We start from the raw sequence: 13,539 nt of genomic DNA, 5'->3' as shown, positions 1-13,539 counted from the left end.
AAAATATATATATATAATCTTGCTTTAAAAGCATTTATTATTTAGGTTTTTCAAGACAGGGTTTCTCTGTAGCTTTTGGAACCTGTCCTAGAACCAGCTCTGGTAGACCAGGGTGGCCTTGAACTCACAGAGATCGGCCTGCCTCTGCCTCCCGAGTGCTGGGATTAAAGGTGTGCGCCACCACCGCCCAGCTGTATTTTTTCTTTTGTGTGTATGTGATGTGTGTGTACACATATGTCACTGCAAATGTACGGAGGGTACAGGACAACTTTTCTCTCCTTCCATCTGTGTTTGAGGCAGGGTCTCTCTCATCTCTTTAAACTTTTTTTTTTTAATTTATAGTGGTGTGTGATTGTGTGTGCGCGCGAACTGACATGGTGCATGCTTACCATACTGTACTTATAGAGGTCAAAGAACGATCACAGATTCAGTCTCTCCTTCCGTCATGTGAGTCCAGGCAACTGAATTCCACTTATCAGGCTTTTGTGGCAAATGCCTTTACCTGGTGAGTCGCCTCCCATTCCTAATAACGCAGTCATCTTAAGTGACTCACTGAGGAAAGGGGTTGCTAGGTAACTGTTGGTGTTTACTAACATCAAGCCTCACTGCAGAGGAAGGAGCTTTTAAAACATTCAGTCATTCTCAGCACCTCAGAAGTCCCACTGCAGATAGGCAAATCTTTAATTGTATCTCATCTGCAAAACCAGACTCCCCATCTTACCTACTCAGGAAAGATGGCTGCACATACGTAGATCACAGAAACTCACAGGCAACATTCCCATATTCTTTATCTTTTTCTTCACACTGCATTTCTCCATTCTCACAGAGATACCCTGATTCAGGCATAATCCCCACAGCTCCACAGTTTAGAGGAGCAAAGCAATGATTTATAGAAGGTATCAGAGTTAATAGGGCTTGGACCCTGAGCCGGAAAGTGGGAGGGGCTTCCTCCTCCCCATCATGCATTTCAGGTGGCCCACAGTACACACACGCCTGGAGTCATAGCCAGAATTGGATGCTGCGGATCTTGCTTAAAAGTTCATTATGCAGAATCAAAGCACACATTTTTTTTTTTTTTCGAGACAGGGTTTCTCTGTGGCTTTGGAACCTGTCCTGGAACTAGCTCTGTAGACCAGGCTGGTCTCGAACTCACAGAGATCCTCCTGCCTCTGCCTCCCGAGTGCTGGGATTAAAGGCGTGCGCCACCATCGCCCGGCCATTTTTTTTTTTTTTAAAGTTTTTGAGGCTTTTTATTATTTCCTTCTCCTGTCAGAGGCACCATATTTTTAAAAGTGGCTCTTGGGCTGACAAGATGGCTTAAAGGGTAAAGGCTCTTAACTGAGCCCTATGACTTCATTTTCTTCCCTAGAACCCACAGTGGAAAGGGAAAACCAAGGCTTGAGAGCCATCCTCTGACCTCCACATACATACACTAAATAAATAAATAAATAAATAAATAAATAAAGGAAAAGGGTATTGTTGTTGTTGTTTCTTAAAGTTCATTATGTAAAGTACAACATTTGGGCCCTAAATAAATTCCTGAATTAGTCTTCAGGCTCTAAAACTCACTGGGCTTTCCCTAGCAGACATTCTTAAAATGCCAATACCTGCACACAACCTGCAATTAATAACTCAGAAGCTCTTGGGACAGGTGACCCATACCTACCGGCTTCTTAAGTGACTACGTGCAACCAATGCTGAGATTTGCTGCACTCTCTGGCCTTGGTGTCCAGGCAGTAAGCTGCTATGTCTGGCTACCAATCTCCAACTCTTTTTTTTATAGGGACTCAACAGTTGTCTTGATAAGCAGGTAACCATTAATTAATCAATATTAATGTAATAATATTAATCATAATCAATGTGAACAATCAATTTAATATAATTACTCATTTTTAGTAATTAACATGAACAATTAATATTAAATTAGTATTAAATATTAGTGGCTGGGTCTTCATAGCTGGCTCTCATCTGCAGAATTCACCCCTATGCAAAAATATCACCATGTTTCCACACTTTCCCTTTTAAACCAGAGACACCCCTTTTATGGAAGAGGACATCAAGTGGAGCCTGGCTTTCAGGACATTTACATTAAGCCCTTGCTTACAAAGAAGCCAGGGAAGCAGACACAAGCATGAGCTCTTAAGACATGCAGTTTTCAAATCTGCATTAGGTTCCTTCCACAGTCCTGTGACCTCACATAAATCGGTCACCTGGGCATACCGTCTGTTTACACGGAAATAATCCAAGCACCTACCTTTCATAGGAACACTGAAAAGATTAAAGGTAAAAAAATGTCTGCAGCTGTGTTATAATCTGGGCTCTCTGCTTTATTTCCTTTGAAAAGAAAAGTAGGGGGGGAAGGACCACCATTTAAAACCAGATCATTTTGATGATCGATTTGTAACACGTAATCAGATCTGAGTGTCTCCTCTAACACAGATGATGGAAACTATTCATATTCTTAGCCACAGAAGTTTCCAGATCTCCCTGGGACTAATTCCAACCAGCCAGACTAGTCTGTAGGCATTGTGAGGACTAGGTGACCTCTCTAAAGCCAGCAGAGTCATGCAGAATGACAGGAACATTTTACCCAAGAAGGGCTCTTATTTTTATCCCTCTTGGCCTGAAGAAGGGCTCAGCCAGAGAGAGAACAGAACTGCTCATGCGTCATGGGCTCAGCTCAGGCCTTCCAACCTGCTCGAAGGCCTGGGCGTTTGCCAAGTCATTCTGCACAGCCTGTCTGCATCTCCCCAGATGACAGGTGAATGGACCAGGCCTCAAGGGGGCTTGCGTGTCATCACCCTGGCTGAGCTTCTGCTGTCATCTGACTGTGTGACGGGCACTGAGAACCCAGAAAAAGAAAAAAAAACGCTTAACCAAGTAACACCCACAGGTGGAAATTCCCTCCAACTACACAGCCCCAAACCTAAACAGCTGCTTCTTCCCGGGGTGAACCATCAACAAAAAATGCACAAGGAAGTGTGTGGTGCGTGCATGTGTGCATGTGTGCGTGTAAAACAATCACCCAAACAGACTCAACAGCTTCCAAGTCATGTTAGGCTCACTAGTGCTACTTCCTTCATTATTAACACTTTGCTAATATTAACTTTTTTTTCAAAATAGGGTTTAAAATAGAAATCAACAGACCCCAAGGACAATGTCAGACTCAGTATGGGATGGGAGGTCTGGGAAGGCCACACTGAGGGGCTCTGAGCCCAACCATTGTGTAGCCTCAGTAAAACAAGCCTTGATGTGACCCCGAGTCAGCTGAAGCAAGAGTGCAAGAACAATCAGGTTTCCGCACAAATCTAATTTGGGGCTTATTTCCTGAGAAACCCTCTTTCTCTGCTGTTGCTGCCTGCTCCACACTTCCATTTAGACAGGGAGGAGGAGGTATGGGAGGACCAGGAGTGAATTTTCACTTGGGGTGATGGACTGACTTACAGATTCACTGAGGGATTATGGCACTGCATGTCTGAGGGGGGGTCCATCTCAGAAACAACACCACAGCTACCATCTACACCTTCAAGTACTGGGGGTTGGGGAAGCCATGTTGCAAAGAGTTGTTTTCTGCTTGCCCTGAACCCTCACGGTCATGAAAATCTCCCTTTCTCTCCCTCTCTCTTTCTCTTCCTCTCTATTTCTCCCTCCTTCCACCCCCTCTCCCTCAAAACTAGGACAACATGAATGTTTTTGTGTGGTTTTGGTTTTGGTTTTTAGAGACAGGGTTTCTCTATGTATCACTGGCTGTCTTGGAACTCACTCTGTAGACCAGGCTAGCCTTGAACTCAGAGATCTACCTGCCTCTGCCTCCTGAGTGCGGGATTAAAGGCAGGCGTCACCACCACCCAGCCAGTCAATGTGAATGTTAATGATTCAAATCAAGAGTCTGGATTATCTGGGGCTTTTGAGACTTACCCTTACTACATAGTTGAATCTTCTGGAATCCAGGATGGCGGTTGAGAAGTCCAGTCGGTTGAAAGCCTCCCCCAGAGTGCAGTAGCCATGGCGCTGCATGTGAGCGAGACAGAGGCACACATTATTACTCCTGCCATGCGCAGGTCATTCTCCAGCGCCCTCCGGAGGGACTCTACTGAACCATCTGGCTGCCCATCTTAGAGGACTGGGTTTTGCCTTCCCTTCTGCATCCAGATTCCGGGAGACACAGATGGATGGTGCATCCCACATCTACTTCAGCTGGAGACTCACCTGTGGACTATCTCTTTTCCAGACTAGTTCCACCCTAGCTCTCTACCTATGCTAGTCTGGGAGTGCTAACGCACAGTGCACCACTGGGAACGGAGGATATGCCATTTGGGACTAGGACAGTGTCTCTCACACTGAGAAGCGATCGGTTCTCCCTGCCCCCACGGTGATATCACCCTGCACCCACTGGTGTGCTTTGCTTTGGAAGGAAGAAATCTGAACGCTTAGTATTTATGCACAGAGAATCGGGAATACAGAGTTCTGGCGTATCATCTCACTCTGTCCTAAGTTCCTGGGTGATTTGGGTTTGTCCCTGATCCACCCTCTCTGGGGCTGATGCCGTAAGAGAAACGGGGTGTTTTCCAAGGTCCCCGAAAGAAAGAGGAAGGCTGGCACCTATCACGCTGTCCCATGTTCCAGTGAGCAAACTGCCCGTTTTCTCCAGTGCCACAGAAGACGGCTAGGACCTGAACCTACCTACAGTGCAAAGAGCAAGCTCTGAAAACACCTGTCAGATTTAGTGGTTAGGCCTCTCAAACCTAATTGTTAACCAGGTATGAAGAACCCCCCCTTCCCCAAAAGCTGATCCCTTCCCACCTCCTGTTAGACATAAAGGACTGGTTTTGCCCATTTGCTCTCTTAGGAGGGTACAACATTACTAAGTATGGCGCCTTAGTAAGCGGATGGGTACTCACCTCTTTAGTACTTCCTTTGTGAACATAGATCCATTTTTCTTGATGGAAATCTACAGAGGCCAAAAACGAAACAGAAACGCATCTGAACAATCTGTAGCAGGCTTAAGATTTTAAATATGACTCATTTTTTATTTATCCCAAAGTTTAAAATGTTTTGACAAAAAAGACTTCAACAGTCTAGGAGGATGAAAATGTTCAGTTTTAATAGAGCCTTATATCCTCTGCCAACACATAAGTATCCAGACCATGTGACTTCAGATTTATGCAAGAGGGACATACCCATTTTCCTCTTTTGCCCTTTTATTTATTTCATTTTGAGACTGAGTCTATGCATCCCACATTGGCCTCAAACTCTTCCACCTCCTGAGACCCACGATGCGCAGCTCACTGGGTACTGAGGACGAATCCAGGCCTTTGCGCTGCAAGGCAAGCACGGAGCTACGTCCTTAGCCTCACGATTCTATTTTCAAAGCCTCAAAACCCAGCCGAAAATCAAAGCGCTGCTGGAATGGATTCAACTGTAGCCCTGTCCTGCAGCTATCTTACCAATGTCAAAGGCAAGTGACAAGCAGGGATCCGCTCAACCGGCAAGGACTTTTGAACAGTAAAGAATATGCTAATTTCGCTTGTGAGAAGCACAGTTGAGTTTGTAGAAGCAAAGATCCCAGAAACCTCAACTAGCATAGAGAAAGCATCAAGGGAGCTCTCGAATATGAGGCGCTAATGTGGTTTTTGAGAACCATTCATAAGAATCTTCCAATAGCCTTTTCTTTTCTCTGGGCACAGGGTCTCAAGGGGCCCCAGGCTAGCTTTGGATTTGTTATGTAGCAAAGATGGTGGCCTGAAACTTCTGATCCTGCTGCTGGGCTGGCCTTCACCCAGCCCTAAGGGACTGAACCCAGAACTCTGTGCATCCGAGGCAGGCACCCTACCAACTGAGCTATGTCCCCAGACACCTTTCTTCTTATATGCAAAACAAATGGCTTACACTGAGTTTTGGTTTTGCTGTTCAGTATGTCCTTCTTTCTCTTCTTGGCTGCAACATCATAATTCAGGCTGTTGAAAAGATTCTCCTTATTGTACACATCCTTGCTGCAGTAACTGTAAGGGAGGAGAAAGGGGATGGAATAGCTATACTTCCACAGATAACTCACTGGATTATAAAACACACCAACACATGCTTCCCAGACAAAACAAAACCATAAAATCATAAAAAAGAAAAGGGTCCATACAGCAGTGGTTCTCAACCTTTCTAATGCCGGGACCTTTTAATACAGTTTCTCATAAAATTATCTCGTTGCTACTTCATAACTGTAATTTCACTACTGCTATGAATTGTAATGTAAACATTTGACATGAGACCCCTGGGAAAGGGTCCTTCGACCCCAAAGGGGTTGTGACCCACAGGTTGAGAACCACCGCCACACAGGCACAAGCACAGACTTCTTTTAGTAAAAATATCAGCATCTCCATGCGGAAGGCAGAGATGGGGGCATGTGTTTCTTTTGAATTCCCTAACAGGGCCTTCCATTATAATTTGATACAGAACACTACACTCTTTAAGAGTGACGCAGCCTGTTACAGTATCACTTTCAACAAAAGTGCTGAACAGGGGAGGGAGATGGCTAGTATCATTGTGTCTGACAATGCAGGCCTTTGCAAGAGGCAGAGCATCTATTCCTAGCTGCCGTGGCTCCTTCCTTCCCTTTCCACCATCCTCCCTCCTTCCCATCGTCTCCAATCCTCAACCGCTTCTCTCTTTCTGAGACAGGGTCTCACTATGTAAATCAGGCTGACCTCAAACTCCTATAGTTCCACCAGTCTCTGTCTCCCCAGTGCTGTGATTAAAAGTGTGGGCCACCATGCCCATTATCTTTTTTTTCTTTTTCTCGAGGCAGCACTCTATGAAACAGTGCTGGCTGTCCTGGAACTCACTCTGTAGTCCAGGCTGGTCTCAAATTCATAGAGTGAGATCCTCTTGCCTTTGCCTCTCAAGAACTGGGCCTTTCTCTTCTTTTTAAGACAAGATTTTTACCGTGTAGCTCAGGCTGGCCTTGAATGACTATGCAGAACAGGCTGGTTTTGAACGCACCGTTCCTCTGTCTCAGCCTCCTGAGTACTGGGTGTACAGAACGCTGGGACTGCGGGCATGTGCTATCACATCCTGCCCTTCTCTTTATAAACAGTTTTATTGGGCTATAAATCACATATTATGCAAGTCATTCATTTAACGTATAACCAAGCGCCTTTAACTAGTGTGTTCCTGTGCTGCCTTTTAAAAAAACAGGATCACTATTACAAAAATCTGAGCTTCAAACTCCCCTTCCAGCAGTTATTTTGCATACAATGCTCATTGTTTGGGTTTCTAGGCCTCAGGCTGAATGGTTAAAGTATCCTCACAGAAACTAGGAAAAATGCATGAAAGGTTAAAGTGTTGGGTCCTAATAGAAACCAGGAAAAATGCATAATTCATAATTTAGAGGGGCTGAAAAGACATCAAACACACTTATCCAATTCATAGGTCACTAAAGGGTGGGTAGGTCCATATTTGGCCAGGTGCCTAATTTCTTCAGCAGGCTGAGGTGTCATGGGAGTAAGGGGGACTGTCTCACAATTTAAGGAAAATCCCTGAACACTTTCTGCAAGAATGATGGGGAAGAAATACTAAAATTAAACAAGAAGATGGGTTCCCTGCCTCTTTTGTGTTTTTTTTTTTTTTTTTTTTTTTTTTTGAGGCAGGTTTTCCCTGTGTAGCCAGCCCCCCTTGTCTTGGAACTCACTCTGCATTCCATGCTAACCTTGAACTCAGATATCTACCCGCCTCTGCCTTCTGAGTGCTGAGATTAAAGGTGTGTGCCACCACTACCCGGCTCCCTGCTTCTTTCAACTCCCAAAGAGGCAGGCAGGATATATAATTTATAATTCACACCTGTACAAATCTGGTGTGAATGTCCACTAAGCTATGAAGAGTCCTTTAACTGCAGAATTTTAAATGTGATTTGATTTAAATCTCTTTTGGGGGATGAATAGAAGTATATACGTTCTCCTCTATTTCTGGTTTTGTGTAAATGATAGAAGGGACAAGAAGGCCACAAAGTGTCCAGTATTCTTTCATTGCAATTACTGTCTCAATAAGTAGAACTTGTCTTAGTAGCTTACTAAAATGCTGACATCACCAGCTAGGTACTCTGTGCTGCTTTCGGAACCTGCAGGGAAAAATCTGACAGGCCACCAGTCAACCATTTATTGAGTTCCCTGATGTCTTTCGCCTTCTCTTTTTCATTCAGGGAAACAGGATATTTTTAGGCTTCAGAATGTGTGTTGCAGAGATGACCTCTCTCAGAGCCACTTGTCCGAGTGAGCCAAGGGTGAATGTTTTGGGTCAGGCTTTGTACAACTCCAGAGTGTGTGTTTGTCTTGTCTGCATGGCTTTGGGGGTACAGGGGAAAGAGTCACTGATGAGGTGATGTTTTGCTTCCAGTCAGCAGGAAGAAAGGAACGGAACAAAGACCAGAACTCTGAGCCGAGGAAGAGGAAAGGATGGAGAGTCACTTGAGTGGTCTGTGATGTCCCAAAGCGTCAGAAAACAAAGCTAGAACATTCTGTGGGCAAAAATACCACTGGAAGGCTTATTTTTAAAGAAATACACACAGAGCCCCACAGCCCTACAAACTATAGTAAAAACTCCATACCTAGGGAACAACAAACAAAGCTATCTGTCTTCTTGTAAGTCATACATATAAGGGGCTGCAGCAGCTTTCCTCCTTAGGCACGGAGAGCAACCAGGCGCTACAATGTTTAACCAAGTATGGCACCTCATCTTAGCCTTTTCTAATGGACAGGGTTCGAGGTAATTCAGCACTGGTTTTCTTCACAGATGCTACAATGAGCCACTTTAAGCTGGAGTGACTCATTTCCAAAGCCAAATCGAGAAGAATTTCACACCATTGATGATGCTCTCTCGATGCTGAGTATAGAGGAGTTTTAACCACAGGGAAACCCTATACATCTCATTTTGTATTAGGGTTTGAATGCTGGATGCTGGGCTTGGAAGCAAGGCTGTGAATTCACTTATGTTTTCTCTTAAGCAATAATCTTTTCAGTGGCTATTTTGAGACTTCAGTTATGTCTATTTCCAGGAAATGCAAAATCAATGGAAAACTACAACTCAAATGTTTAACAACAAAATGACTACCTTTTGTAAATTACAGCATATATAAAAATATATTTAAAATAAGTAAAACCATCTCAAGGAGCCTGCCTTGCTCACCAAATGCAACAAGTGAGTTGTTACTTTGTAACTACTTCTAACCCTGCTGTTTATAGGCATAGGCCAAGAATAAGGAAAAAGCCCTCCTCCACCCAGCACCCACATTACCAACAAACACATAGAAAATACTATAAGGCAACTGCAGAAAAGGTGGAAAGATTCCAAAACATGACCATTTTGGCAGCAGATAAAGGCGGGGATAGGAAATACGATCTTTATTTATTTCATCTGTAACTAAGATAAACATTTAATAAAACCACGTCCTGACCCAAAGTAGTTCTATAGTCTTGATTATGGCCAGTGAGGTTTCGATGTTTATTTGCACAAAGTCATATCCAGGTTGCCAAACTTCAAAGGACTACTTCCTGGATTGCTTTGGAGACACAGGCTAGCGCACGGAGATTTTTACAATACTGCCTCGCTCAGAGCAAGTGCTCATAAAAATATCTCTACTAGTATTTTTATTCAAGGCATAAAGACCAACTTCCTCCTTCCTGGGCCAGCCTTAGCAACCCACAGTTTGTATCACTGGAATGGGCTTTTAACTACAGAAGTCCAGGCTTGGAGAAGAGACTTGAGATTACTCATCTTGGGGGAGGCAGTGTGGGCCATCTCAGCCACCACTTCCTTGAAGCATTCTTGGATCACTCCAGCTCATACAATGTTCCTTCCTTGAAATTCTCATCTGCCGCACTTGCCATCCCTCCCTTAGCTTACCGGTCCTATGATTTAAGGGGCCAGCTTTAAGCTTATCTAAAGTTGGTGATCTCAGGAGGCATCTGACTGCTTTGAGACTGTAACATTTGGCTGTTGGAGGACAGGGCCCTGGACCACTGGGACAATGGCCAGCAGAGTCTAGAACAGGTGTACTGCGTAGGCAAGTCAGGGTTCACACTAAACAATAACCCCCCAAAGCAGCCTTTATTCTTCGCTTCTGCTGGGTGACTCTCAGGATGGCCTATGGAATTAGAGAAGCGGTCTGCCCCTTGGTAGCTCAGTGTACAGTTACTCACCTTCTCTTACAAAGGCCCCACCTTTTGTTTTCGGAGAACAAGAGAGGACATTCAAGCTCACCTGTGCAGCCAGGCACAGGGCCCAAACCTTACATCACAGGAAAGCCAAGCCGGAAAACAGTGGGATATTTGAGATCACAAAGCCAGACCTCAGAAGGCCACTGCTTTTAAGAAATTGGCAGACTCTTGAGCTAAGGAAGGAGGGGATTGTTTACGGTTGCTGGGGGGAAAATACCCGTAAACAGCCAGCTGCTCTTCTGAGGGGCAGATGACCAAATCAGTCCTCAAGTGTGACTCAGCAGAGGGCTGCAGGTGGTCACTGTGTCAGTCACTGCTGAGACAATGATGACAGAGAGGACAACAGCTTCAATTCACAGGTGTGATAGGCCAGAAAAGGGGGTCAGGAAGACTCCCAGCCTCCTTAAAACTTCAGGGGCAAGTTTATCTAATCTTCAGGTCTTTTGCAATAGGAAGAGTGGGGTGTCACTATTTCTGTAGTCTATCTCGTAGAGAGAGCAAGAACAGAGTGAGTATCCAGATGGACTGCGGTCTCTCCACTTTAGATCTGGACCTGCTGAACACAGTGGGCTGTCTGTCCTGTTTTATTGGGGCAAGTCACTGTGATGCAGCTGGCTGGGCCCCTGCAGTATCTCAGCTGGGACGAAGCTGAGCTTTTTATACAGAAACCAAGGGCTGAGATATTAAATTCTGGCTCCTAAGGTGGATGGTTTCAAGGAGGAGAAAGCTTCTGGTTTACTCCCTGCTCCCTTAGTTGAGGGAGAAGTACTAGGTATAACTGTTAAATCATTTTCTGGAAAGCTGTGAGGTGACAACAGTTGGTAATTTATCCGATTTTTTTTTGAGAATAAGATTTCTTTACAGTGTTCTAAATTCCCCTGGGGCTGCCTCAAAGGACCGACCACAAAGGCTAATTAATATATTGGGTTCTCCTGAAAGGCCCTAAGTTCAATGGTTCTTTCACCTCATTAAGAGACAAAGGGAATTTAAGCATTACGGATCACAATCAAATTGGAGACCGTGGAGGTCAAGCTGCCCATACAACAACAGTTTCTTGATAATTGCCAAACCTCTATTCAAACAACCATCAAACCTCACTCCGTGGGACCTGGCAAGCTCACAGAACTCTGTTAAGTCCGTTTAAGGATGCAGGGGTGTGTGTGAGTGTTAATCAAAGGCTAGTGGGAGGGGAAGGCACCCAAGGGTGACCTCAACTGCACCAGCCCCCTCTGAACACACTTTTAGCATGTTCCTTGGGTGTCTCAGGTGGTCAGCTGCTCCGGTTGGGGGTTGATTCTCAACCTCGTAATTTATGAGTAGGCACTCGTCCGACCTTAGATTTTCCACCAGGCGACAGAGCTCAGGTGAGATGTCAAGTCTGGGTGGTCTTTCTGCAGCTGGCAGGCACGCTAGGGATGGGAGTGTGCTCACTGTGCAGAGACTGACTGGTAAGGGCCACGGAGGAAGCAGGTGCAAGTGCCTGGTCCTTCCTGAAGCTGAGCATTGTGCATGCGTGCGTGCGTGTTTCATCCCTCCCTCCACTCCCTTCAGCCCCTAAACGTTACCGCTACCACCCACTCCGCAAGTCTGCCCAGGAAGGCGGCTGTCTCAGGGCCCATCGGCTGCCCCTCCCAGTTACTCTTTTTTTTTTTCCCCCCTCGGCCCACTCAGCAGTTGATTGTGTGTGGGAAGAGCCTTTGTGCACTCAGGGCAGGGCCCACGACTAGATCCACCATCCGGCGGCTCGTGACTACCGTGCTTGTTCTCCTTGGGTTCTGTCACAGGGCAGGGAAAGGCACACAGCCAACTCGCTAGCGCCCACTTAAAGCAGTAACTTCAGTTCCGGGGTCTAAAGGCAGAGTCCCTGAGTTGTGCGCTTGGGTTCAAGAAGTGTTTAGGGTCATGATCCCCAGTTGCCAGACTGAGGAATCCCGGGTTCTGTATGGAATCTTTTTCTCTGGGAGACACTGACCTTGGTCAGTAAGAAACACCGAATTAACCATCTCTGGTGTTCTGGCGACCTTTGTAGAAATTCGGGCATCTCACTCCTGCCTCCTCAACTGGAGGCCCCCTCTTTATCCTGGCCCAACCCCACTTGCCTTCCTTCCTCTGCTCCCGCGCTCCCACCCCCAGATCAGCTAAGGTCGGTTTTGTGGGGCTGGAAGTTGGAGAATGTCCTCACCTGCTGAGGTCGCTCACGAAGCTGCCGCTTTTCTCATCCAGGAAGCGCTTCCAGCCATCGGCTGTCTTCACCCAGCTCTGGCCCGGGGACCGCCAGTCCTGCCCAAGGAACGGCATGGCACCGAGTGCGGACGCGACCGACGGGCAGGATGGATTGATAGCCGGGGACCGGCCTGGCTGGCCCCGGGGATGCGCCGCGCTGGAAAGATGCTGGGTGAACTCAGGCGGCGACTGGGACAAGTGTGGGGAACTGGTGTGGAGGACTGTGGGTCTGGGGTGGGCGCGGGGGTCCCTGGACTCGCAGAGGGCGCAGGCGCTGGGAAGTGTCTCCTATCGCGTCGGACTCCGGGAATGCTGCGCGATTGCCGGGGCGCAGTATTTATCCCGGGCCTCTGCCCCGGCTCTTTGTTGCCGGAAGAGCCGCCTGCTCTTAGCCCGGCCCCCCCGGGCCCCGAGGCCACGTGGCTTTGTTTATGGGCTCGCCTTGTTTTCCGAGGCACCCGCGGCTCTCGCTCGGCTCGAGGTTGCACAACCTTGAGCCCGTGGAAATTTGAAGCCGCGTGGTCAGGCCAGATGTCTCGCTGTCCCTCGGTCCCCTGGCACCTCTGTACCCCCTCCCTGCCCCTCCTCCCAGCTGCTGCCGCCGAGATCCCGGCCCTGTACTCTGCACTACGTCCTCCCCACGGCTTTCGGACAAGCCAGATGCAGCTAGGAAGCCAGATCAGAGGTTTGGGAACCATTAGTCTCTAGGTGTCTGGGAACGTTCGTAGACAGATCAGCCTAGAAAAGGCCAGAATGTCAGGGGCAGGGTAGGGGCGCAGTCTTTGGACCTCTGACTGCCAGTACCAACTCCAGGCGCCAGGGTGTGCTAAGAGGAGGAGGGGGCCCGGTGCGGCAGAAGTGGGGAGGGACAAGCCCCCACCCCTTCCGCCTGAAAGCTGTCATTGATGCGTGTGCTGTCGGGCTCGACTCCCCGCCTCCATCCCCGCCCCCAGTGGCAAAAAATGGGGAAAAGAGGGGGAGGGCTTGCAGCGTCTGGACCCCAAGGCGTGGAAGTAAAGAGCAGAGACAATCCTGGGTCCCATCCCGGGAACTCTGAGCGAACATCGAACTGGCGACCGAGGCGCCTGGTCAGGACAACGCTGCTAGTGCCGTG

General features: G+C 47.2%; 1 protein-coding gene across 1 annotated transcript in view; it reads right to left on the bottom strand.

The window, feature by feature from the left end:
- Positions 1-12,720, bottom strand: part of Fbxo32 (F-box protein 32) — a 42,402-nt gene extending 29,682 nt beyond the window's left edge. Inside the window, exons 1-4 of the mRNA XM_050145094.1 lie at positions 12,385-12,720; positions 5,890-6,002; positions 4,902-4,951; positions 3,919-4,011 (exon numbers count right to left, since the gene is read on the bottom strand). Coding sequence (XP_050001051.1) covers positions 3,919-4,011; positions 4,902-4,951; positions 5,890-6,002; positions 12,385-12,500 — 372 coding nt within the window. The 5' untranslated portion in view covers positions 12,501-12,720. The remainder of the gene's footprint in view (positions 1-3,918; positions 4,012-4,901; positions 4,952-5,889; positions 6,003-12,384) is intronic.
- Positions 12,721-13,539: the final 819 nt, after the last annotated feature.

The sequence above is a fragment of the Alexandromys fortis genome, unplaced genomic scaffold, assembly GCF_014885135.2.
Source record: "Alexandromys fortis isolate MF-2015 unplaced genomic scaffold, M_Fortis_MF-2015_v1.1 scaffold_2_1_26212458, whole genome shotgun sequence".
NCBI classification, from domain to species: Eukaryota; Metazoa; Chordata; class Mammalia; order Rodentia; family Cricetidae; genus Alexandromys; species Alexandromys fortis.
This window is presented reverse-complemented; position numbering and strand designations above follow the sequence as displayed.